Below are 26,714 nucleotides of genomic sequence, written 5' to 3' on the forward strand. Positions count from 1 at the left end.
CTGCACCAATAGCACAGAGAACTGTACAAAGAGATCTACTCCCTCCCCCATGCATATCCAGCACCACAATGCTCAAAGACGCAGGAGGGAGAGGATCGAACGCGTAATACTATATAGAATATATAAATATAAATAAGTATTGTTTTGCACCGAGAGTTGCACAAATATGTGTGTTCTGTTGGAATATCTTCCAGGTGATGGATTTTGATATGATGCTCTGTTAGATCTAAACATCATCCCGATGGATAATGATACAGTGTAACGGTCCAGGGATGACAAAGACAATCGGATACCGAGACTGGAGATGGCAGGCTCTATGGTGGAACTATTTCTTTCTCGTGTGGAGTACAATAGAGGGACAGACTCGCTACACAATACCAGAGGAGCTAAAGCAGGGCTCCGTGGTAGGAAATCTAGCTAAAGATCTGGGTTTGGGACTATCAGAGATTTCTGACCGTAAGCTGCGTGTCGCCTCGGAGGCTGGTAAGCAGTATTTCAGTGTGGACGCGGGGAAGGGCGAGCTGGTGGTGAATGACAGAATAGACAGAGAGGCTTTATGTGGACAAAGCGCCAGCTGTGTTCTGCCTCTCCAAGTTGTCATCGAGGACCCGTTACAGCTTTATCGTGTTGAAGTTGAAATACAGGACATCAATGATAATTCACCTCGGTTCCCATCAAATGATGTCACGTTAGAAATAGCGGAATCTACAGCAGCAGGGGTACGTTTTCCTTTAGAAAGTGCATTAGACCCTGATGTTGGGAGTAACTCATTGAAGTCATATTATCTCGGTAAAGATGAATGTTTTAATATTAAGATTAAAGATGTTGCTGGTGGGCGGAAAGTTCCCGAGTTGGTCTTGGTGAAATCTTTGGACAGAGAGAAAAAGGCTGTCCACAAAGTCTTATTAACAGCGATTGATGGAGGCAATCCGGTGAGATCTGGCACAACTCAACTCTTTATTAGAGTTCTTGATAACAATGATAATGTTCCCGTTTTTGAAACACCGATATACAAAGTATCTGTGAGTGAAAATTATGTAGATGGGGAATTGATAGTACAAACTAAAGCGACAGATATTGATGATGGTCAAAATGGTGATATAGAATATTCTTTTGGATTGCATACACCAGAAAGTATTCGGTCTTTATTTCATATCGACCCTATATTGGGGAAAATATTTCTAAAAGGTAAATTAGATTTTGAAAAAAATGCTAATTATGAAATAGACATCACTGCAAAAGATAAAGGCATTCCTGGAATGGAAGGGCATTGTAGTGTACACGTAGAGGTTTTAGATGTTAATGATAATGCACCCGAAATTGTTCTCACCTCTCAGCCAAAGCCGGTGCGTGAGGATGCGCCGAGTGGCACTGTAGTAGCTTTGATCAGTGCAAGAGACCTTGACTCGGGTGATAATGGCAAAGTGATAATACATCTGCCAAAGGAATCTCTATTTAGTATTAAACCATCATTTTCGAATAATTACGCACTGGTTACCAATGGTATTTTAGACCGAGAGAGCTTCTCACAATATAATATTGAAATATCAGCCACAGATTCAGGCTCTCCTCCCATGACGAGTAAGAAAAGTATACCTGTCAACATAATTGATGTTAATGACAATCATCCTATATTCACCCAGGCTTCATATAATGTGTATTTAAAAGAGAATGGAAAACCAGGCTCAATTCTCTACTCTGTGTCGGCAACTGATCTGGACTTTGGTGAAAATGCAAAGATTTCCTACTCTCTTTTAGACTCCAAAGTGCAGGACGTGTCTGTGTCCTCATACGTGTACATAAACTCTGACAATGGCAGCATCTACAGCATGCTTTCGTTTGACTATGAGAAACTGAAGGTGTTTCAGATTCGGGTGCAGGCAAAGGACCAGGGCTCTCCGTCTCTTAGCAGCAACGCTACTGTAAATGTTTTTATCCTGGACCAGAACGACAATGCCCCCACTGTTATTTACCCCTCCTCCGCTGTTCTGGGATCGCTCTCTCATCAGAGGATGCCTCGCTCTGCTAAAGCAGGCCACCTGGTTACTAAGGTGACTGCAGTGGACGCCGACTCGGGCCATAACGCCTGGATCTCCTATAAGCTGAAGGTGGCCACGGACGCCTCTCTGTTCACTGTCAGTCTTTACACAGGAGAGGTGAGGACTAAACGCGCTGTATACGAGCAGGATGACTCCTCTCAGACGCTGATTATAGAGATCAACGACGACGGTGAACCAGTCCAGTCCTCCACGGTCACGGTTTCTATACTAATAGAGGATGGACTCCATGAGCCTATTTTAGACCTACGGAAGAAAGCCGAGCCCATTAATAAAAGTGGGAGAATAACAGTTTATTTGATTCTCTCTCTGGCCGCGGTGTCCGTGCTGTCTCTTGTTACTTTTCTTATTTTAGCTGTTAGGTGCATAAGGAGCAGTAGAGGCAACGGTAGTTGTTGCATGAGACGGAGTGACTTTGACGATTACAAGAACCCCAACAGAAACCTACAGATCCAGCTGAACTCAGATGGACCTATTAAGTACGTGGAGGTCCTGGGAGGAGACATGATGTCTCAGAGTCAGTCGTTCAGGTCGTGTCTCTCTCCCATGTCAGAGTACAGTGATTTCACCTTCGTTAAACCCAGCAGCACCACTGACTTTAAGGAGATGATGAACGTTCTAGATGCATCTTTACCTGACAGCACGTGGACCTTTGAAAGTCAGCAGGTGAGCCGCTAATTAAAACAAATTGTTTTAGAATGTGTCCTTGTGCCAGTGATAAGAAACAATGTTAGGTTGCCGGTGTGGTGTCCTAATGCAAAGTACCTGAAATAATCTGTAATCTTATCCTTAATTATTACGTTCAAATATTTGTGACTGCAGGGAGGAATTCAAAAGAATGATTTACATTGGGTTGCTTACAAAACATATACCATCACATTCACTAGTAGACAGTGATTTGTTGTTAGGTATGTGCCCTGACTTTTTGACCAATTAAGTACTTAAAGGCTAAAGCACGCTCTGTTTGACACTCGTTGTTGTGGGTGATGGCATTTGCAGCCACGTTTCAGCACCACTGAGGTGGACAGTTATACTTACAGCATCACCACTCCTTTCCATTTCAGTAGCATACATTCATGAAGTGTCACGTGATGTTAATTCTGTCCACGGTTATTGTCACTTCTCGTTCATATTTTGCAAGGATTAGGTTGTGTGTGTATAGTTTTCATAGTGTAATAAATACCGTCAAATGAGGTGTGTGTGTGTGTGTGTGTGTGTGTGTGTGTGTGTGTGTGTGTGTGTGTGTGTGTGTGTGTGTGTGTGTGTGTGTGTGTGTGTGTGTGTGTGTGTGTGTGTGTGTGTGTGTGTGTGTGTGTGTGTGCGCGCGTGCGTGTGTGCGTGCAATTCTATAGCCTAAGTGTAATGTGAACCCTCGTTTTATGAGAAAATATTATGACAGTAAATATTGGGCCATTTGGTGTCCTACGCTGCTGCTGCGAAGAACGAAGCTCAGTTTCTCATTGGATGATGGGGATTCTCGCTGCGCTCCAATAGTACATCACACTGTACAAAGAGATCTACTCCCTCCCCCTAAGCTTCACACCACCTCACAATGTTAGAGCTGCTGGACACAAGGCTATATGAGCTGTACATCATGTCATGATACTATATTTAATTTATGGCTATGGTGGAATATTTGAAGAATCTTTCTGTGGGATTAACCTTTCCGGAAATGGATTTTGGACCATATTCTATGTCGATGGGAAATAACGTATTGTAATGGTCTTGGGATGACAAAGAGAATGGGATACCGAGACTGGACGTTGCACGCGCTTTGGTGGCATCATTTCTTTCTCTTGTGGAGTACAATAGATGGACAGACACGCTACACAATCCCAGAGGAGTTGAAACAAGGCTCCGTGGTAGGAAATGTAGCCAAAGATGTGGGTTTGGGGCTGTCAGAGATTTTTGACCATAAACTGAGCGTTGCCTCTGTGGCTGGTAAGCAGTATTTCACTGTGGATGCGGGGAAGGGCGAGCTGGTGGTGAATGACAGAATAGACAGAGAGGCTTTATGCGGACAAAGCGTCAGCTGTGTGTTGCCTCTCCAGGTTGTTGTTGAGGATCCGTTGCAGCTACATCGTATAGAGGTGGAAATAAGAGATATAAATGATAATTCTCCTAGTTTTCTTACAAAAGAACTGTCTTTGAAAATCGCAGAATCCGCTGCGGTCGGCACACGCTTTCCTTTAGAGAGCGCAGAAGACCCAGATGTAGGGAGTAATTCAATTAAATCATACACTTTAAGCAAAAACGAATGCTTTGTCTTGAAAATGAAAGAAGTTGAAAATGGTAAAACTGTCCCTGAATTGATATTAGAGAAAAGTCTAGACCGAGAGAAAAAAGCTGTTTATCAACTACTATTGACAGCGTTAGATGGTGGAAACCCCGTCATGTCTGGAACTTCACAGATAATAATCAATGTTCTTGATAATAATGACAATTTCCCCGTTTTTGATAAAAATGTGTATAAAGTGTCTTTAGAGGAGAACAGCGCTAAGGGTACATTTGTAATTCAAACTAAAGCAACGGATGCTGACGAGGGACCAAACGGTGATGTCGAGTTCTCTTTTGGCACTCGCACACCAGATACAGTGTTATCAATATTTGACATTAATTCTTTAACGGGAGAGATTTATTTGAAAGGAGAACTAGATTATGAGAGTGCTACCTCTTATACAATAGAAGTAACTGCAAAAGACAGAGGCACTCCTGTAATGGAGGGTCATTGTCGTGTACAAATTGATGTTGCAGACGTTAACGATAATGCACCAGACATTGTCCTCGCATCTAAACCAAAACCAGTGCGCGAAAATGCGCCTCCTGGCACGGTAGTAGCTTTGATCAGTGTAACGGACCTTGATTCAGGTGATAACGGCAAAGTGACTTTACAACTACCGAAGGGCTCTCCGTTTAGTCTGAAGCCATCATTTTCAAATAATTACGCACTTGTTACCAGCGGTGCTTTAGACCGAGAGCGTTTCTCAGACTATACCATTGAGATAACAGCCACTGATTCAGCCTCTCCTCCTCTAACTACTAAGAAAACTATACCTGTACGTATCACTGACGTGAATGATAACCCTCCTCTGTTCAGTCAGCCCTCATATAGCGTGTACTTGAAAGAGAATTGTGTACCAGGGTCCATTCTATACTCGGTGTCTGCCACTGATATAGATTTTGGGGAAAACGCAAAGATTTCCTACTCTATTTTAGATTCAAAAGTGCAGGACGTGTCTGTGTCCTCATATGTGTACATAAACTCTGATAATGGCAGCATCTACAGCATGCACTCGTTTGACTATGAGAAACTGAAGGTGTTTCAGATTCGGGTTCAGGCAAAGGACCAGGGCTCTCCGTCTCTTAGCAGCAACACTACTGTAAATGTTTTTATCCTGGACCAGAACGACAATGCCCCCACTGTTATTTACCCTTCCTCCGCTGTTCTGGGCTCCCTGTCTCATCAGAGGATGCCTCGCTCTGCTAAACCAGGCCACCTGGTTACTAAGGTGACTGCAGTGGACGCTGACTCGGGCCATAACGCCTGGATCTCTTATAAGCTGAAGGAGGCCACGGACGCCTCTCTATTTACTGTCGGTCTTTACACAGGAGAGGTGAGGACTAAACGTGCTGCATACGAGCAGGATGACTCCTCTCAGAGTCTGATTATAGAGATCAATGACGACGGAGAACCAGTCCAGTCCTCCACTGTCACAGTGTCTATACTACTAGAGGATGGACTACATGAGCCCATTTTGGATTTGCGGAAGAAATCCGAGCCCAATAAGAAAAGTGGTAGAATAACACTTTATTTGATTCTCTCTCTGGCCGCGGTGTCCGTGCTGTCGGTTGTGACTTTTCTCATTTTAGCTGTTAGGTGCATAAGGAGTAGTAGAGGCAGCGATAGTTGCTGTATGAGACGGAGTGACTTTGATGATTACAAGAACCCCAACAGAAACCTGCAGATCCAGCTAAACTCAGACGGACCTATTAAGTACGTGGAGGTCCTGGGAGGAGACATGATGTCTCAGAGTCAGTCGTTCAGGTCGTGTCTCTCTCCCATGTCAGAGTACAGTGATTTCACTTTCGTTAAACCCAGCAGCACCACTGACTTTAAGGAGATGATGAACGTTCTAGATGCGTCTTTACCTGACAGCACGTGGACCTTTGAGAGCCAGCAGGTGAGCAGATCATTAAAATAAATTGTTGTACGTTTTAGACGTGTGTCCTTGGGCCAAATGTGCCAGTGATATGAAAACACGTTGCTTGGTGTGTTGTCCTAATGGAAACCTGAAATAATCTTTAATCAGTCAGTTTACTTGATAGCGAAGTCTTTAATTAAAACATATCATTTCAAATGTTTGTCCCTGGGAGGAATTTAAAATAATGTTTTACATTGGGGAGCTTACAAAACATACGTAACAACACATTCAGTATAGATAGTGAATTAAGTGTGGACCCTGACTTGTTAACCAATTAGTATAGGCCTACATAGCACGCTCACATAGCACGCTCTGTTTGACATTCGTTGTTGTGGGTGATGGCATTTGCAGCCATGTTTCAGCACCACTGAGGTGGACAGTTACACTTAGCGGCACCACTCGTTTCCCTTTCAGTTTCAGTATACTTTCATGAAGTGTCATGTTAATTCTATCCACACTTAAGAAACTGTTCCAAGCTTATTATCACTTCTCGTTTATATGTTTCCAAGGAATAGGTTGTGTATATAGTCTTCATTATAGTCATTCATATAGTCATTCATTACAGTCTGCATTATAGTCATTATAGTCTTCATATAGTCTTCACTGTTTCCCAAAGATTGGGTCGCTAACCACGGGTGGGTCGCGGGAGGTTTCAATTGGGTCGCTAAAATATGTTTTTGCATATTAAAAAAAATATATATATATAATAATAATAGTTTTTGTTTTGTTTTTTGGGCCATCACATTCATTGGTCAGCCCAATGTGTCAAGTGGCCAGTCCAGGCCTTGTTCTGGATAAGTATATTGTAATAAGAGTTTATTTTATGTGAAAGCACTGATTAGGAACATTATTTGCACCTGTGCTGATTACCAATATGCCCTGCAGCTGTTAGAAGCCTTTGAAGTGTGCTGTCAGTTCTTCTACATATGAAGTCTACCATATCATACTATATCATCATCTACTATATCATGTGAACATTCACTGCTAAATAAAGCAAATAAGCTACTTGTGCCTTTGATAACAACATACAAGTGTATATTAGGATGTTCTGAGCATACACAAGTAAATACAAAACAAGATTGAAGGCTCCATACAATCTATTCAATCTGCATTGTGTTATTCATCACATTTAATTTATAAATGCCTTGTGTGTGTAATATTGGGAATTGGGTCACCTGATTTTTCATCTTAAAAAATGGGTCCCCTGAAAAAGGTTTGGGAACCACTAATAATAAATACCGTCAAAATGACACGAGTGAGCTACAGAGGTATAGTGTGTGTGTGTGTGTGTGTGTGTGTGTGTGTGTGTGTGTGTGTGTGTGTGTGTGTGTGTGTGTGTGTGTGTGTGTGTGTGTGTGTGTGTGTGTGTGTGTGTGTGTGTGTGTGTGTGTGTGTGTGTGTGTGTGTGTGTGTGTGTGTGTGTGTGTGCGTGCGTGCGTGCGTGCGTGCAGTTCATTCATATCTAGCCTATAGGTGTAATATGAACCCTCCTTATGAGAAAATATTATGAGAGCATATAATTTTGGGCTATACTTTTCTCTGTGGTGTCCTATACGCTTCTGTGACGTTATGAACGCAGCTCAGTTTCTCATTGGATGATGGGGATTGTTGCTGCGCTCCAATAGTACATCACACTGTACAAAGAGATCTACTCCCTCCCCCTAAGCTTCAGCGCCACTTCACATTTTCACAATGGTTAGAGCTGCTGAAGACATGGCTATGAGCTCTTATCATCATGTCATTATATAATATATTTTATTTAATGTAGGCTATGGTGGAATATTTGAAGAATCTTGCTGTGGGATTAACGTTTCGGGAAATGGATTTCAAACCATATTGCACATAGAAGGGAAATAGCACATTTGAATGGCCTTGGAATGACAAAGAGAATGGGATACCGAGACTGGACGTTGCACGCTCTTTGGTGGCATAATTTCTTTCTCTTGTGGAGTACAATAGATGGACAGACACGCTACACAATCCCAGAGGAGTTGAAACAAGGCTCCGTGGTCGGAAATGTAGCCAAAGATCTGGGTTTGGGATTGTCAGAGATTTTTGACCATAAACTGAGCGTTGCCACTGTGGCTGGTAAGCAGTATTTCACTGTGGATGCGGGGAAGGGCGAGCTGGTGGTGAATGACAGAATAGACAGAGAGGCTTTATGCGGACAAAGCGTCAGCTGTGTGTTGCCTCTCGAGGTTGTTGTTGAGGATCCGTTACAGCTACATCGTATAGAGGTGGAAATAAGAGATATAAATGATAATTCTCCTAGTTTTCTTACAAAAGAACTGTCTTTAAAAATCGCAGAATTAGCTACGGTTGGTACACGCTTTCCTTTAGAGAGTGCAGAGGACCCTGATGTGGGAAGCAATTCAATTAAATCATACACTTTAAGCAAGAACGAGTGCTTTGTCTTGAAAATGAAAGAAGTTGAAAATGGCAAAACAGTGCCTGAATTGGTATTAGAAAAACCCCTAGACCGAGAGAAAAAGGCTGTTTATCAGCTACTATTGACAGCGTTAGATGGTGGAAACCCCGTCATGTCTGGAACTTCACAGATAATAATCGATGTTCTTGATATTAATGACAATTTCCCAGTTTTTGATAAAAATGTATATAAAGTGTCTTTAGAGGAGAACAGCGCTAAGGGTACATTTGTAATTCAAACTAAAGCAACGGATGCTGACGAGGGACCAAACGGTGATGTCGAGTTCTCTTTTGGCACTCGCACACCAGATGCAGTTTTATCAATATTTGACATCAATTCTTTGACGGGGGAGATTTTTTTGAAAGGAGAACTGGATTATGAGAGTGCGACCTCTTATACAATAGAAGTAACTGCAAAAGACAGAGGCACTCCTGTAATGGAGGGTCATTGTCGTGTACAAATTGATGTTGTAGACGTTAACGATAATGCACCAGACATTGTCCTCGCATCTAAACCAAAACCAGTGCGCGAAAATGCGCCAGCTGGCACAGTAGTAGCTTTGATCAGTGTAAGGGACCGTGATTCAGGTGATAACGGCAAAGTGACTTTACAACTACCGAAGGGCTCTCCGTTTAGTCTGAAGCCATCATTTTCGAATAATTACGCACTAGTTACCAGCGGTGCTTTAGACCGAGAGCGTTTCTCAGACTATAACATTGAAATAACAGCCACTGATTCAGCCTCTCCTCCTCTAACTACTAAGAAAACTATACCTGTACGTATCACTGACGTGAATGATAACCCTCCTCTGTTCAGTCAGCCCTCATATAGCGTGTACTTAAAAGAGAATTGTGTACCAGGTTCCATTCTATACTCTGTCTCTGCCACTGATATAGATTTTGGGGAAAACGCAAAGATTTCCTACTCTGTGTTAGATTCAAAAGTGCAGGACGTGTCTGTGTCTTCATATGTCTACATAAACTCTGACAATGGCAGTATATACAGCATGCACTCGTTTGACTATGAGAAACTGAAGGTGTTTCAGATTCGGGTTCAGGCAAAGGACCAGGGCTCTCCATCTCTTAGCAGCAACGCTACTGTAAATGTTTTTATCCTGGACCAGAACGACAATGCCCCGACTGTTATTTACCCCTCCTCCGCTGTTCTGGGCTCCCTGTCTCATCAGAGGATGCCTCGCTCTGCTAAAGCAGGACACCTGGTTACTAAGGTGACGGCCGTGGACGCTGACTCGGGCCATAACGCCTGGATCTCCTATAAACTGAAGGAGGCCACGGACGCCTCTCTGTTCACTGTCAGTCTGTACACAGGAGAGGTGAGGACTAAACGCGCTGTATACGAGCAGGATGACTCCTCTCAGAGGCTGATTATAGAGATCAATGACGACGGAGAACCAGTCCAGTCCACTACAGTTACAGTGTCTATCCTATTAGAGGATGGACTACACGAGCCTATTTTGGATCTTCGACAGAAAGCCACCGAGTCCAATAAGAAAAGCGGGAGAATAACACTTTATTTGATTCTCTCTCTGGTCGCGGTGTCCGTGCTGTCTCTTGTTACTTTTCTAATTTTAGCTGTTAGGTGCATAAGGACCAGCATAGGTGATGGTAGTTGTTGCATGAGACGGAGTGACTTTGACGATTACAAGAACCCCAACAGAAACCTGCAGATCCAGCTCAACTCAGACGGACCTATTAAGTACGTGGAGGTCCTGGGAGGAGACATGATGTCTCAGAGTCAGTCGTTCAGGTCGTGTCTCTCTCCCATGTCAGAGTACAGTGATTTCACATTCGTTAAACCCAGCAGCACCACTGACTTTAAGGAGATGATGAACGTCCTAGATGCGTCGTTACCCGACAGCACGTGGACCTTTGAAAGCCAGCAGGTGAGCTGAGAATAATGGCAATGAGCTATTATTATTATTATAAGAAACACTCTAAACTCTAAACCTAAACCAGTTTGCACACTTATTTACTTGAGCATGCAAATTCAAATGCGAATTCATATAGGCCTACATTCATATATCATATGAATTATTGTCATATGAATTAATATCTCATTATCATGATCTGATCATTAAATTCTGCTCCTCACCATTAATTAATGTTAAACTCGCTGTAACTTAAGCAAGTGTATTTATAGTTAATGACGTAATTTCACAGCTCCACTGTGGTCCTCTGCCCTACAAAGCCAAAGTGCAATAATTATGGGGGAAACAATGGCCAATAATGGGTTTTAAAGTGTTTCAACTGGTCAGCCAAATTAGATAACAAATATGTGATATTATACTAATTGTAAATGTGCTCTTAAGGTAATTGTTCATACCCTAAAATAAGGAAGGATACGTTTTGACGTTTGGAATACACAGAAAAGTCGGTGTGTCCAAAACGTATAGTTACTGGCGCATTTTGGCTTTTTATAGGGCAGTATATACGAGTAGCGCAGTTACTTTCTTTTTATAGCTATCATGTGTGAAAAGAGAAAGAAAGTCCTTGTCCTTTGTTTTTGCCTATAATCTCATACATGCATATCATTATCATTTCGTCTTCAAGGAATATATTATATAAACAGGTTCACATAAGTTCGTCTTATACTGTTAAGAACGTTATTTCTAGCTTATTTTTTAGGGGCGCTAGCCCCATGCACAGCTTTGTGTTTGTGTCCGTATAGCACGGAATGCGATGATTTGATTGGCTGAGCACGCAATAGAGTGTGATTTCCAATACTTCGGCACTTTAAGCCTACTACTGTCATCTATGACAAAGTACCTTGTCATAATTTGATGATGTTATACTTCTTTCGTATTGCTGAGTGTTTTCAGCACCACTGTTCTGGACAGCGACTCAAAATGTGAACGACAACCCTGATGGTGTTTAAACTTTTAAGGCAACATTCTCACTCTCAAGCCGTATAGCCTAAAGCGCTCAAATATGGTATAATTAAAGATGGCCTGTTTATTAGTTTGTAGTATTATGCAAACGTGTGTTGTTGTTTTAATTGATGAAAATATCCATTCTCTGAATAGGCTACGTCCTTTTATTTTCATTATGGTACAGTACAATGTCTTCAATGCAGGCTATACTAGCACTGCTTTATTACTCCTGTAACAAAGCAGCACTGTCTGGTGCATTTTTATTGGGCGTAAGAGGTGGATCCTGTGAGCCAATACGATACAGCACTGTACAAAGAGATCTACTCCCTTCCCCCCGTGTAGCCTCAGCACCATAACCCTCACAATGCTCTGAGAGACAGCAGGATACACGCATCTATTTGGAGATTAAATTATGTCTAATATAGAACGTTGTGAATTATTTCGAAATATGCACTGGACTATTTTATCTGGCAATGGATTTTCAACAATGAGCTCTTTGTTTTGAAAGAAGAAAATGTCGATGTGGATTATTGTGTTGTAACGCACCAGGGATGACAAAAAGAACGGGACATCGAGACTGGAGGTGGCAGGCTCTTTGGTGGCATTATTTTTTTCTCTTATGGAGTACAATAGATGGACAGACCCGCTACACAATCCCGGAGGAATCAAAAAAGGGGTCTGTTGTAGGGAATTTAGCCAAAGATCTGGGTTTAGGACTCACAGAGATATATGACCGTAAGTTGCGGGTCGCCTCTGAGGCTGGTAAGCATTATTTTAGTGTGGATGCGGGGAAGGGTGAGCTGGTGGTGAATGACAGAATAGACAGAGAGGCTCTATGTGCACAAAGCGCCAGCTGTGTTCTGCCACTTCAGGTTGTAATTGAAAACCCGTTACAGTTATATAGAGTTGAAGTTGAAATCCAAGATATTAATGATAACTCCCCCAGTTTTCCATCAAAAGACGTAAAGCTAAAAATCGCTGAGTCCACGGCTGCAGGGGCTCGGTTTCCTTTGGAGAGTGCACAAGACATTGATGTAGGTGCTAATTACGTTAAGTCATATACGTTAAGCAAAGATGAGTATTTCAGTTTGAAAATTAAAGATGTGTCTGGTGGGAGGAAAGTTCCAGAACTAGTGTTGGCTAAATCACTTGACCGAGAGAAAAAAGCGGTACACCAGCTTTTATTGACCGCATTTGATGGGGGAAATCCAGCGAGATCTGGGACCTCTCAGATAATCATTAATGTGCTTGACATTAATGACAATTTTCCAGTATTCGAAAAAAGCGTATACAAAGTTTCTGTAAGCGAAAATAGCGCAGAGGGCACATCCATCAGTCAGCTTGTAGCAATGGATATAGATGAGGGACTAAATGGAGAGATAGAATATTCTTTTGGTACACATGTCCCTGATACTATCATGTCTGTGTTCAACATTGACCCACTGTCTGGAATAGTAACGCTGAAAGGAAGATTAGATTTCGAAGCTGTTGCAAATTATGAAATAGACATTAGCGCAAAAGACAAAGGATCTCATATAATGGAGGGACATTGTACTATCCAGGTAGAGGTTTTAGACATCAACGACAATGCCCCAGAGATTATTCTAACGTCTGAACCTAGTCCCGTGCGCGAGGACGCCCCTGGTGGCACAGTAGTAGCTTTGCTGAGTGCACGAGACCTTGACTCCGGTGATAACGGCAAAGTGACGTTACAGCTGCCAAAGGGCTCTCCGTTTATTCTCAAACCCTCATTTGCTAACAATTACGCACTTGTTACTAATGCAGTTTTAGACCGAGAAAATGAGGCAGAGTATAAGATTGAAATAACAGCCACTGATTCTGGATCTCCTCCCCTGACTAGTAAGAAAATTATACCTGTCAGCATCATTGATGTTAATGACAATCCTCCTGTATTCACTCAGCCCTCATATAATGTGTATTTAAAAGAGAATGGGGTAGCAGGCTCCATACTCTATTCAGTGTCAGCATCTGATCTAGATTTTGGTGGAAATGCAAAGATTTCATATTCTGTCCTGGATTCCAAAGTGCAGGACGTGTCTGTGTCCTCATATGTGTACATAAACTCTGATAATGGCAGCATTTACAGCATGTACTCGTTTGACTATGAGAAACTGAAGGTGTTTCAGATTCGGGTTCAGGCAAAGGACCAGGGCTCTCCGTCTCTTAGCAGCAACGCTACTGTAAATGTTTTTATCCTGGACCAGAACGACAATGCCCCCACTGTAATTTACCCTTCCTCCGCTGTTCTGGGCTCCCTGTCTCATCAGCGGATACCTCGCTCTGCTAAAGCAGGCCAACTGGTTACTAAGGTGACGGCCGTGGACGCTGACTCGGGCCATAACGCCTGGATCTCCTATAAGCTGAAGGAGGCCACGGACGCCTCTCTGTTTAGTGTTAGTCTTTACACAGGAGAGGTGAGGACTAAACGCGCTATATACGAGCAGGATGACTCCTCTCAGACGCTGATTATAGAGATCGACGACGACGGAGAACCAGTCCAGTCCTCCACGGTTACTGTATCAATCCTGCTTGAAGATGGACTCCATGAGCCGATCTCAGATATCAGACACAAAGTAGCAGAACCAAATAAGAAAAGTGGTAGAATAACACTTTATTTGATCTTGTCTCTAGCAGCTGTGTCCGTGCTATCTCTTGTTACTTTTCTTATTTTAGCTGTTAGGTGCATAAGGAGCAGTAGAGGCAACGGTAGTTGTTGCATGAGACGGAGTGACTTTGATGATTACAAGAATCCCAACAGAAACCTGCAGATCCAGCTCAACTCAGACGGACCTATTAAGTACGTGGAGGTCCTGGGAGGAGACATGATGTCTCAGAGTCAGTCGTTCAGGTCGTGTCTCTCTCCCATGTCAGAGTACAGTGATTTCACCTTCGTTAAACCCAGCAGCACCACTGACTTTAAGGAGATGATGAACGTCCTAGATGCGTCTTTACCTGACAGCACGTGGACATTTGAGAGCCAGCAGGTGAGCAGAGAGTATAAGGTCTTCACATTGCAGCACACCCATAACACTTCCCGTGACAATGTGTGTCTTTGTCAATGAGTTATTGGCTTGTTGGAGTGTTGAATATATTCGAGTTAGAACATGTCAGTTACGCTGATTGTTATTTGCGGTTGCATTTGAAATGCAGTGTGTTTCAGCACCACAGCGATTGACAGCGACACACCGTTTTATGTTCTCTGCAGGCGTGTAGTTGGCAGATGTGAATAGGTGCCGGTGGAAAAACAACTTATTGGATATCCCTTTTATAGAGGCGTATATTTTCTGTTTACTTTTCAAAAATATGTCATAACTGTGAGCACAAATAATCTGGCACGTAGTATCAGTTTTGACGCTTTACTTGATGTAAAGGGAAAAATACAGGTGGTACAAAGTGTGGTAGGTAGTGGTAGAAAAAAACATTTGCTGTCTCTTAAACTTCACAGCTACTGACAAACTCAAACAAAACAGTCTTTTAGACGTCAATAAAAAGAGCACCTATCACAAACATTCAGTCAAAAACGGACCAATCTACAGTTACAACAGTACACTGCTGCATGTAATTATCATGAGATTACACACTGCTGCATAGAATTGGTATAATCAAGTAAGCAAGGTCATCGTGTGTGTGGGTGTGTGTGTGTGTGTGTGTGTGTGTGTGTGTGTGTGTGTGTGTGTGTGTGTGTGTGTGTGTGTGTGTGTGTGTGTGTGTGTGTGTGTGGGTGTGGGTGTGGGTGTGGGTGTGGGTGTGGGTGTGGGTGTGTGTGTGTGTGTGAAAGGCAGTGTGTTTCAGCACCACGGACAGCGACACGCATGTAAAATTGAGAATAGTTGGACAATGAACATGTATTTTTTCCATTGTATATAGCTTGGGATTACATAATAAACCGTTAATATGGAAGGTATTTTGTATAAGACATGAATCCTCGTTTTTAAATATATGTTGTGATAAATGTATAGGCTGTATCAAATAATAAAACTGATTGACATCCCCTGTTTTTACACGTATGCTGCAGTGTTTCGGTGACAGTTCATAATATAGGCCGCTGTTAGGCTTTAAGAGCGCTGCTCAGTTTCGCTCTCATTGGATGCCAAAGATGCACATTGTGCACCAATAGCATACAGAACTGTACAAAGAGATCTACTCCCTCCCCCAATGCAGCTTCAGAACCATAACCGTTAAGAGCTCGGAGATGGAGGATAAAGCAGGTTTCATTTTTACACAATGATATAAAACATTTGCTATGTCCTACTTTAGACTTCACATCCAATGTTTCTACTGGAATAAACCGTTCTTCTAATGGATTTCATGTGAAGATGCTGTTTTTATTCGTTATGGGAAAAGAAGCATTGTGACGGTTCAGGGATGACAAAGAGAACTGGATATCGAGACTGGAGATGGCACTGTCTTTGGTGGCAGTATTTCTTTCTCATGTGGAGTACAATAGACGGACAGACTCGCTACAGTATCCCGGAGGAATTAAAACGGGGTTCTGTTGTAGGAAATCTAGCCAAGGATCTGGGTTTAGGACTATCAGAGATTTCTGACCGTAAACTGCGTGTCGCTTCCGAGGCTGGTAAGCAGTATTTCAGTGTGGACGCGGGGAAGGGTGAGCTGGTGGTGAATGACAGAATAGACAGAGAGGCTTTATGCGGACAAAGCACCAGCTGCGTTCTGCCTCTGCAAGTTGTCGTAGAGAACCCGCTACAATTACATCGTTTAGAGGTAGAAATACGAGATATTAATGACAATTCACCAAGCTTCCTTTCTAAGGACCTTTCTTTGAAAATATCCGAATCAGCGGCAGTAGGCACGCGTTTTCCTTTGGAGAGCGCGTTGGATCCCGACGTTGGAAGCAATTCACTCAAATCCCACTCGCTTAGCAAAAATGAGTGTTTTTCCCTCAAAATTAAAGAGATTGAAAATGGTAAGACTGTCCCTGAACTTGTTTTAGATAAACCTTTGGATCGAGAGAAAAAGGCTGTTCACAATTTGTTACTAACAGCATTAGATGGAGGGAATCCAGTGAGATCAGGCACATCACAAATAACAATTAATGTTCTCGATATAAACGACAACTTTCCAGTGTTTGAAAAAACTGTTTACAAAATATCCCTACGTGAAAACACTGCGAAGGGCACCATTGTTATAAAACCAAAAGCAACAGATGCTGACGAAGGTCCAAATGGTGACATTGAATTCTCATTTGGTAGTCGAACGCCGGATATGGTATTAGCCATATTCGGCATGGATTCTTTAACAGGTGAAATTACTCTAAAGGGGGAATTGGACTATGAATCCACTGCTTCATATGGCATTGACATAACTGCCAAAGATAAAGGGAGTCCTGAAATGGAGGGCCACTGTCGCGTGCAGGTCGATATAATTGACATTAATGATAATGCCCCAGAAATTGTTCTTACTTCTCAACCGAGTCCCGTGCGCGAGGATGCACCGAGTGGTACAGTAGTTGCATTGCTCAGTTCGCGGGATGCTGATTCTGGTGAAAACGGAAAGGTTACTTTGCAGATGGAAAAAGGCTCTCCATTTAGTTTGAAACCCTCATTTTCTAATAATTATGCACTGGTTACCACTGGTGTTTTAGACCGAGAGAGTTTCTCACAGTATAATATTAAAATAACAGCCACTGATTCAGGCTCTCCTCCCATGACAAGTAAGAAAACTATACCTGTCAGCATCATTGATGTGAATGACAATCCTCCTGTATTCACCCAGGCCTCATATAATGTGTATTTAAAAGAGAATGGCGTGGCGGGGTCGATACTTCATTCACTATCTGCATCTGATCTGGATTTAGGCCAAAATTCAAAGATATCCTACTCCATTTTAGACTCCAAAGTTCAGGATGTTTCTGTGTCCTCATATGTGTACATAAACTCTGATAATGGCAGCATCTACAGCATGCACTCATTTGACTATGAGAAACTGAAGGTGTTTCAGATTCGGGTTCAGGCAAAGGACCAGGGCTCTCCGTCTCTTAGCAGCAACGCTACTGTAAATGTTTTTATCCTGGACCAGAACGACAATGCCCCCACTGTTATTTACCCCTCCTCCGCTGTTCTGGGCTCCCTGTCTCATCAGAGGATGCCTCGCTCTGCTAAAGCAGGCCACCTAGTTACGAAGGTGACGGCCGTGGACGCTGACTCGGGCCATAACGCCTGGATCTCCTATAAGCTGAAGGAGGCCACGGACGCCTCTCTGTTCACTGTCAGTCTGTACACAGGAGAGGTGAGGACTAAACGTGCTATATACGAGCAGGATGACTCCTCTCAGACGTTGATTATAGAGATCAATGACGACGGAGAACCAGTTCAGTCATCCACCGTTACTGTGTCAATCCTGCTTGAGGATGGACTCCATGAGCCGATCTCAGATATCAGGCACAAAGTAGCAGAAAATAGGAAAACTGGGAGAATAGCACTTTATTTGATTCTCTCTCTGGCCGCAGTGTCCGTGCTGTCTCTTGTGACTTTTCTAATCTTAGCAGTTAAGTGCATAAGGAGCAGTAGAGGCAACGGTAGTTGTTGCATGAGACGGAGTGACTTTGACGATTACAAGAACCCCAACAGAAACCTGCAGATCCAGCTGAACTCAGATGGACCTATTAAGTACGTGGAGGTCCTGGGAGGAGACATGATGTCTCAGAGTCAGTCGTTCAGGTCGTGTCTCTCTCCCATGTCAGAGTACAGTGATTTCACCTTCGTTAAACCCAGCAGCACCACTGACTTTAAGGAGATGATGAACGTCCTAGATGCGTCTTTACCTGACAGCACATGGACCTTTGAGAGCCAGCAGGTGAGCACTGAGGCAGGGCAAAATGTTTGCGATATAATTCTGGGCCATACATAATCATATAAAGTGTAATATATCTGAATAACTGTGATTATTGGTAGGTAGAGGTATTCAACAAATGTGTCTAGGTGAAATTGTTGCATTACACTGGTTAAAACAAAACGTATTTCTTTCGTTGAAAGGTTAAAGCTCTAGAGCTCAGTGTCCATCTGTCTAGCTCTTTAATAAACAGCACATATTCTTTAGGTGGGTTGGCAATTTCTGCAAATCAGGAGTGCCTATTTACAGGCTTCAATTGTATTGTGTTCCATGTTCAATGTCTGCTTTCTTCTCTGTGTCATCAGTTCCAATTAATTTGTTTATCCATGTATCCCGTGTGAATTCTCTCTCTTGATTGGATATAGTTGGTGAAATCTGAAAATGCATTTCCTGTTTACTAAAGAGTTGGAGAGACAGAGAGAGTCCTGTTTGGAGCAAACACTATATCACGATATAGAGATATTTAAAATACAATATTGAGGTATAAACAAAACACTACAAAAAACAAAAAATATATAGACACCAATGTGAAATGGTGCATTAAGCCTCATCAATAAAAACAATATGCAATATACATTGTTTATTTCATATTGTTATTGTTATTGTATTATATAGTGTCTATACTATATACTAGAGCTGGGACTCGATTAAAAAAAATAATCTAATTAATCAGAGGCTTTGCGATTAATTAATCTAGATTAATCGCATTTTAATCGCATATCAATATTCAACCCGAGAACAGCGAGAAACCTTTTTTTTAAATGTTTTTGGTATCCCAGTGAATCAACGAATAGTGACTACAGGATACCACTCATTTTCAACATTTTACTGTCATTAATATACCTGTTGTGGAAATAATAATAAAAAGTCACCCCATTCTGTGTTGCCTATAGAACTGGAGGTCTGAATTTTTTTTAGTAACAGTAACAAGTACATCTCAGTGAAATCACAAAGCTGTACTTACTTCATATTGTTACTGTTTTTTGTCAGACCTCCAGTTCTAGGCAACACAAAATGGGGTGACTTTTTATTATTTCCAGTTTTCAGTACTATAGAAAAGCGCCCAGTGAGAAACATTCCGCGGTGAAAAAAAAGGTGCGATTAATTTATCTGTAGTTAATCGCGATAATTTTTTCTGTAGTTAATTAATCTAATTTAATCGCAATTAGTCCCGGCCCTAATATATACACAATGTGAAATAAACAATGTGCATTAGAGGCCTTAGAAATACACACAATATGCAATATACATTGTGTGTTGATAGAAATGTAATGTATATGTAGGCCTATACCTACAATGTTTGCAAAACAGAACATGTTTTTTAAAGGTGTAGGGTATATAAGTCATGTTTGGTCATAAGAAAATGTTTTTATTAAAGCACTATATATACTGATATACTAATCATTGTTATAGAAGGTTTGTTCAGTATAGGATCTCCCCGTCTCTGAAGCGCTTTAAATCAACAGAAAATACATTTTCAGATAGCTGACCAAGTTTTAGCCGATCAGGAGAGAGTACCCATTCATAAGCTTAATTTGTATAGTGTAGTTCCAATTGTGTCTGGTATCCTGAACTGAAAATTGGTATCCTGACCCGTTTAATTAAGAGGGAGACTCCTGTTACCAAACAAACACTAGAGGACTTTCAGAATATAGAGCTATTTAACACATTTTTAACCAAATACAATCAATTACAGTACATCCTACCTTTAAATCCCATTTTCATTTCATTGGCACTCGTGATGACAAATGTGTCAACAGTGCATATATCCATATTCACTGTTAGGTGCAGATTTCAGGATGGATACATACAGGATAGATCATAGGATGGACACTAGGGACATCTGGGCACCTTTATGTAAAATTGGCTATTTAAAATTTGTTTCATTTTTAAATAAAATATTTGAAAAATAGTCTCAACTATGTAAAGTATATGAAAGAACCAGTAGTTATTGTTCAGGTGTAAGTGACTGCAGGGGTGAGCAGGCAATGGTCACGTGTCAGGCTGACCAAATAAGGAGAGGAGAGGACAGAGAGCTTGTGTTAACCGCAGTGTGGTAGCCTATACTATTTTGTTGCTGTTGTTGTGTTGTGTTGTGTGCCGTACAGGTGTGATTGTTTTTACCTTAACCCTCTAACACCCGCATTAATTTCTACTTGCAAAAAATTGATTTCAACCTTACTACTACTTTGTACTACTAGGACTAAGACTAAAAAATATGTTAAAAAAAATTAAAAAAATAAAGTTTGATGAAAAATTTATAATAATGATATAATAATGATATAATAATATAATAAATTAATAATTTACATTTTGGGGATATCTTTCACAATAATGAATAAAACATGTTCTAGACATTCTAATGATCACAAAAAAACATATATTACAATTATTTTACCTACTTCCAGTCCAGACATTTTTTATTTGTGTGAATTTCAGCCTCTGTGGGGGGTATTTATATGCAAATAGCATGACCAATGGCATTGAAATGGCATTGCAATGAACATCACTGATGACGTTTAGGTGAAAAAAGAACAGATTTTTTTTAAATAATTTAGTAATTAAATAAAATTAAATTGTTGCTAAAAAGCAACGCTGGGTGTTAGAGGGTTAATTGTCGAATGTTTAAGTATTATATGTTCTATGTATAGGCCTACGTACTTATATATGGCCTTCTAATATATATATATTTTTACATTTTCGACAAAATAGCCATCGAGGTGCCCATATAGTCCTTATATAATCCTTTAGGATTTAGTTGATACATAACTTCATCTTCTAATCATTCTAGTATAGCCTACAACATAGCCTATTCTAAAATGTCACATTATGACTGAAATGATTAGCCAGAGAGTATTTCAAAAGTGTTTTGGAAAATGGTTCACATTAATTATATTAGCCTAATCGGAAACTTATTTTTCAAGTTGCCAAAATGTACTGAACTCGACATTATTGTATATCTGTAACACGCTTTTAAATGTATTCGATTTCTTTTCTTCTTTAATAAATATTTTCTGGAAAGATAATTTAGTATTTTTGTGAGAAAGAGGATTGGTTGTATAAACAGCAAATAGACTGATGAGTCTATTTGCTGTTTATACAACCAACCCACTTTCTCACAATTAGTTAACATAAAAGGGGCAACAGCCATTCTGCCAGCATTTCAGCATTAACCTAAGGCAATTAGCCCAGAAAACAAAGCCAGGTCTTTCTTCTACTTTTAATTGATCTTGCAGGCTGTTTCCCGAGGCCTAAAATAGTACAACAATAGTAACATAAATGGAACCTCTCCCTTGTATGTTACGTTTATCAAAAAAGCTGAGTGTAAATCATATGAGGGAAGATTCAAGTCTTGTATCAAATGACATCCAATTAAATGGTTAATCTTTATCTTTGCCCAGATTTGCAGTTTACATTACCCATGTACCCTGCCTGTAGGCCTGTGTCAGAAGGGGAAAATTAGCTTTGAAAGCATGCCCCCTTGTGGATATAATTAACACTTGGATCAGTAGTTTACTTGTAGTAGTGTACTTTTCACGTTATTTGGAAGCTGGCATTCATTGGCAACAGGTGTCTGCATTTCCACACGACACAATGAGTTTACCGTCCTTGAGATTTAATGTGCATTTTGCTGTTTGTATCATAGAAAAGATAAAGTTTGAAGTTTTCCGGAAAACGTTATTCTGCCATCATTCATGATCATCTGTTCGCAGTTTGTTTGCCCTGGATAGCGCTAAACTTTTAAACTTCAATCAACACGTAGTCTTAGCCTCTTAGGCAACACAACGAATAGATTTCACTCTCGCTGGTTTGTAAAGTTTCCTCTGAAAAGTTTCTCACACTGTGGCTGTGTCTGTGTGACAGAGCAGTGTGAGCAGAGCTGGTTAGTCTCAGCAGCCTTCCAATGGGAAGCGTTACTCCACTGGTGTCTCTCTCCGCCCACGAGGGGAGTGAAGCAGAGGAGGGAAGAGAGCGGAGTTTCGGGGGAGGCTAACTACTAGTGAAAAGTTGTTACTCGTTTTTCCCCGAGAAACGGGCCGTCATGATTACCTCTAATATTTCAATCGCGATGTTTCGAAAACGGAAAACGTTACCGACGGCCTCGTAGCGTCGTTTAAATCCAACCATGGACGAGTTACGGTGAAAGAGGAACTTTACACGTCCCCCGTTCCGTTCCCTGCTCTGGACCGCAGCACAATGGAATCCAGACGGAGGAGGAAGCGCTCCGGAGGATGGTACGCGCTGAGGCTTTGCTTCGCCCTGGCCTATTACCTCTCGTGCGCGTCCGCCCAGCTCAGCTATTCCGTGGCGGAGGAGCTTAGCCGGGGTTCCGTTGTCGGGAATATCGCTAATGATTTGGGTCTAACGGCCCAGAGGATCACCCAGAGAAAGTTGCGGGTGGTCTCGGAGGACAACGCGCAGTATTTCGAGGTAAACCAGGCCACGGGCGATTTGGTCATCAGTCAGAAAATTGACCGGGAGCAAATATGCGAAGTAAGTTCAACTTGCTCGTTACACCTTCAAATCATACTTGAGAACCCTTTGCAAATAGACCGCGTCGTGGTGGACATTATCGATGTGAATGACAACGCACCGCAGTTTTCAACCAAGAACATTTCCTTGGAAATATCAGAAGCGGCCGCACCGGGTACCCGGTTCCGCTTGGAGAGCGCTCATGATCCAGACGTGGGTACCAATTCTTTACGCACTTACCATTTGGCACCTAACGACTGCTTTGTTTTGAATGTTGAAACGAAAAGTGACGGCAGTAAGTTTCCTGAACTAGTGGTGGAAAAGCCCCTGGACAGGGAAACGCAGGCCTCGTTTCGCCTGTTGCTCACTGCCGTGGACGGGGGGCAGCCTGAAAAATCTGGCTCAACCCTCCTGTTCATTAAAATTCTGGACGTGAATGACAATGCGCCAATATTTGACGAGTCAATAAAGAAAGTTAGCCTGTTAGAGAATGTAGCACCGGGCACTTTAGTGACGAAACTGAACGCCACCGACGCGGATTCAGGTCACAATGGAGAGATATCTTTCTTGTTTAGTAAATACACACCGGAACGCGTCCTCAAGCTGTTTAGCGTGGATTCTAAAAGCGGGGAGATCCGTGTTAATGGCGATGTGGATTATGAGACGGCCAGTGTTTACCACATCACGGTACAGGCGAGGGATGACGGCTCGCCTGCCATGGAGGGCTCCTGTAACGTCATAGTGGACGTCACTGATGTCAACGACAACACGCCAGAGGTGACGCTGACGTCACTGACCAGTCCCATCAGAGAGGACTCGGCACCAGAGACTGTGATAGCACTCATCAGTGCAAGGGACCTGGACTCTGGAAAAAATGGTGAGGTGACATTAAAAGTGCAAGCCGGCCTGCCATTCAAACTCAACTCGGCCTTCGGCGGACACTACAGCCTCATCACAGATGGAAACCTAGACCGTGAAAGCATCCCAGAGTACACGGTAGTCATAATGGCTACTGATGCGGGGTCCCCTCCGCTGTCATCACGGACCACCTTTGTAGTGAAGCTGTCTGATGTAAATGACAACGCCCCCACCTTTTCCCAGCCTTCCTACTCGGTAGACATTCCAGAGAGCAATGCCCCCAGCACCCCAATCGCCATGGTTTCAGCCACAGATCCAGACCTTGGGGACAACGCTCGTGTCTCCTACTCTATCCTGCCCAGCATGGTCCAGGGCTCGCCCATCTCCTCCTATGTCTACATCAACCCAGACAGTGGCCACATCTACAGCATGCGGTCACTGGATCATGAACAGCTTAATGTCTTCCGTATTGAGGTGCAGGCACGGGACGCCGGTGTGCCCCAAAGAACAGCAAACGTCACGGTGCACGTGTTCATTGTGGACCTGAATGACAATGCACCGGCACTTGTTCACCCCTCTTACCCTAAAGACACTGGGCTACAGCTCACAGTTCCCCTGTCTGCTGGCTCAGGGCACCTCATTAACAAAATGGTGGGAGTGGATGCCGACAGTGGACACAATGCCTGGTTGTTTTACTCCATTGCGCCTGGGCCTAACGCGGGCTTGTTCCGAATTGGTGCCCACACAGGTGAGCTTCGCACAGCCCGCAAACTGGCCGAGGAGGAGGGGGGCTCTGCCTATGACATCGTAGTCATCATCCAGGACAACGGTGAGCCTCCCCTTTCCACCACCGTGCCCATCACGGTAACCGTGGAGGAGAAGGGAGCTGCCAACGTGGCCCCCGCTGGTCCCCGCCACACGCCATTCTCCCGCCGCACAGGGATGTCGGATATCACCCTTTATCTCATCATCTCATTGGCCTGCGTCTCGGGTGTATCCTTCATCACCTTCGTGGTCCTTATGATACGCTGCCTGCGACACCGCAGCACGGATCTGGACGGGTCTGAATGCTGCTGCTGCTACGACCGCCACCGGCCGAGCCGCTACCTGCACCAGAGGCCCAGCAAGGACCTGCACCTGCAGCTCAACAGTGACGGGCCCATCCGCTACATGGAGGTGGTGGGCGGCTCGCAGGACCCGCACACACGCACCTACCGGCCCTGTTACTCCACCCTCTCCAGCCGTAGTGACTTTGTGTTTATGAAGCAGCCCATGCTGAGTCAAAACGGCACACTCAACATGACACTCAGTAGGAAGCACCTTATGAACTCAATCAATGAGGTGAGATGAGAGTTGAAGCTGAACCCTCTAGAATGTGGATTTCAGTGATCATCATGCATGTCAGTTGTGTTGTTCTTTTACGTTGTGGTCTATCTATAGAAGGAATAGGTGAGTGGTAACAGTCCTGATGCATTTTAAAAATACTGACACAAGCCTAATGACCTAGATTATTTTACGGCACATGCCTCTGCAGTAAACACTCTGGTTTTTAGCAGATGAATCCCTTTTTGTTCACAGTGAGTGAAGATGCTCTCAGAGTGTATGATGGCCAGCGTGGGCAGCAAGTGCAGAGCGGTTTAATTATTTATCCTACCCAAGGCTAGAAAATGCAGTTACTATCTTTGGACTAAACCGAGCCAGCAGGGAAGCACTGTTTCTAGAATGAGAACGTAGAATAAGAGGGAGGCATATAGGGCTGGGAAGAAAAGGAAAAAAGAGGGAGACAAAGTGCCTCTGACAGATGGAGAGGAGGAGAGAGACGACAGATGAAAATAGATCCTATAGAGCAGGACTAATGGAATGGCTTGGGGACAGAGGCAAACAGGATGACAGAAGGAGAGACAGAGTGGGGGTAGGTAGGAAGACATGGGTAAGGAAGTGAGGATGGGTGTCGAAGGGAGAGGAAAAGGGTGACTGGGGGGGATCGGGGAAAATAGTCGGAGCATAAAGCAGTAGCTGAAAAACAGGAATTCCAGGGGTCATTGGACTGACCCCTCTACTTCCTGTTGTCCTCTGAACTTCATCTGATTGGTTCCAGGCCTCTGAGTCACATGGCAGAGACTGACCTTACCCTGAGTGTGTATGTGTGCACATATTTTGTTCAGACATTACTGATCCCAAAACACTCATCGGTCACATATTACTGTCGGGTAGAAACCTTGTATGTTCAAACGGAAATGGAAAAAGGACCCATGTTCCAATCATAGGTTCCTATGGATCCAATGTTGTTACAATTTAGTCACAACCTCTTGATACTTTTCATTGGTACAATATTTATAAAATCAATGGACACACTTTCACTTTCAAATGTATTTTTTTATATAGCAAAAATAACTACTACAAGCTCACAATGTGTTGCATCGCAACACCTTGTTATCTTCTGAAGGTTTCTTGTACTAGAGTCTGATTTAAAAAATCTTAATATTGTAAGATTCATGCATTTTAAGGGAATGTTCCTTAAAATGTTCCATATATTTACTTATTTAGTGAACCCAGGCAATCGGAAGTGAGATTGAATTCACCATAATGCCTAGAATGCACTGTTGCTAGTAAAGCCCATCATTGTCAATGTGGTGTTTCAGAGATTACTGTGTTCTTCCCTCAGATGAAGCACAGTGTTTATCCCTGCGTGTGTTTATTCTATCCGATTCTCCTCCCTCTCGCGAGTTTGTGTAGCATCATGACCCTCTCTCTCTCTCTCTCTCTCTCTCTCACTACTGAATTGGGTTGTCCCTGACGTCGGCAGGGTACCATCTGTCTCCCTGCTCCGATGACACGTGTGCAACGAGGACAACGGGGGAGGGAGGGAGATTGAGGCAGAGACACATGGACAGATACTGTGTTGAAAGAAAGAAAGAGCACAGCTTAAAGCA

The 26,714-nt window shown here is 42.7% G+C and overlaps 4 protein-coding genes across 14 annotated transcripts in view; 3 read left to right on the forward strand and 1 right to left on the reverse strand.

Annotated features, from left to right (window-relative positions):
- The window catches only part of LOC310873755 (protein diaphanous homolog 1-like), a gene marked incomplete at its 3' end in the record, with an annotated part of 344,698 nt that overhangs the window by 66,079 nt on the left and 251,905 nt on the right, over positions 1-26,714 (reverse strand). The window lies entirely within an intron of this gene.
- Positions 1-26,714, forward strand: part of LOC310872942 (protocadherin gamma-C5-like) — a gene marked incomplete at its 5' end in the record, with an annotated part of 105,676 nt that overhangs the window by 65,083 nt on the left and 13,879 nt on the right. Inside the window, one exon of one of the 11 annotated variants that reach the window (XM_083785151.1) lies at positions 12,129-14,582. The exons of 8 other annotated variants lie outside the window; for them this stretch is intronic. In XM_083785151.1, coding sequence (XP_083641277.1) covers positions 12,129-14,582 — 2,454 coding nt within the window. Of the gene's footprint in view, positions 1-12,128; positions 14,583-22,379; positions 25,123-26,714 lie in introns of those variants that run through there. 2 more of the 11 variants (XM_083785147.1, XM_083785149.1) reach the window with 2 other exon arrangements.
- On the forward strand, positions 273-10,599 carry LOC310872946 (protocadherin gamma-C5-like; the record flags this gene model as incomplete). The annotated part of the gene is made up of 2 exons (XM_083785162.1): positions 273-319; positions 8,184-10,599. The coding sequence occupies 2 exons, from the start codon at positions 273-275 to the stop codon at positions 10,597-10,599; spliced, it is 2,463 nt and encodes an 820-aa protein (XP_083641288.1).
- Positions 351-6,649, forward strand: LOC310873286 (protocadherin gamma-C5-like; the record flags this gene model as incomplete). The annotated part of the gene is made up of 3 exons (XM_083785628.1): positions 351-500; positions 4,016-6,238; positions 6,611-6,649. Coding segments are annotated over 3 exons (2,412 nt in total), but the record flags the coding sequence as incomplete, so codon positions are not given.

The sequence above is a fragment of the Protomyctophum parallelum genome (assembly GCF_964188405.1).
Source record: "Protomyctophum parallelum genome assembly, chromosome: 16".
Lineage (NCBI taxonomy): Eukaryota > Metazoa > Chordata > Actinopteri > Myctophiformes > Myctophidae > Protomyctophum > Protomyctophum parallelum.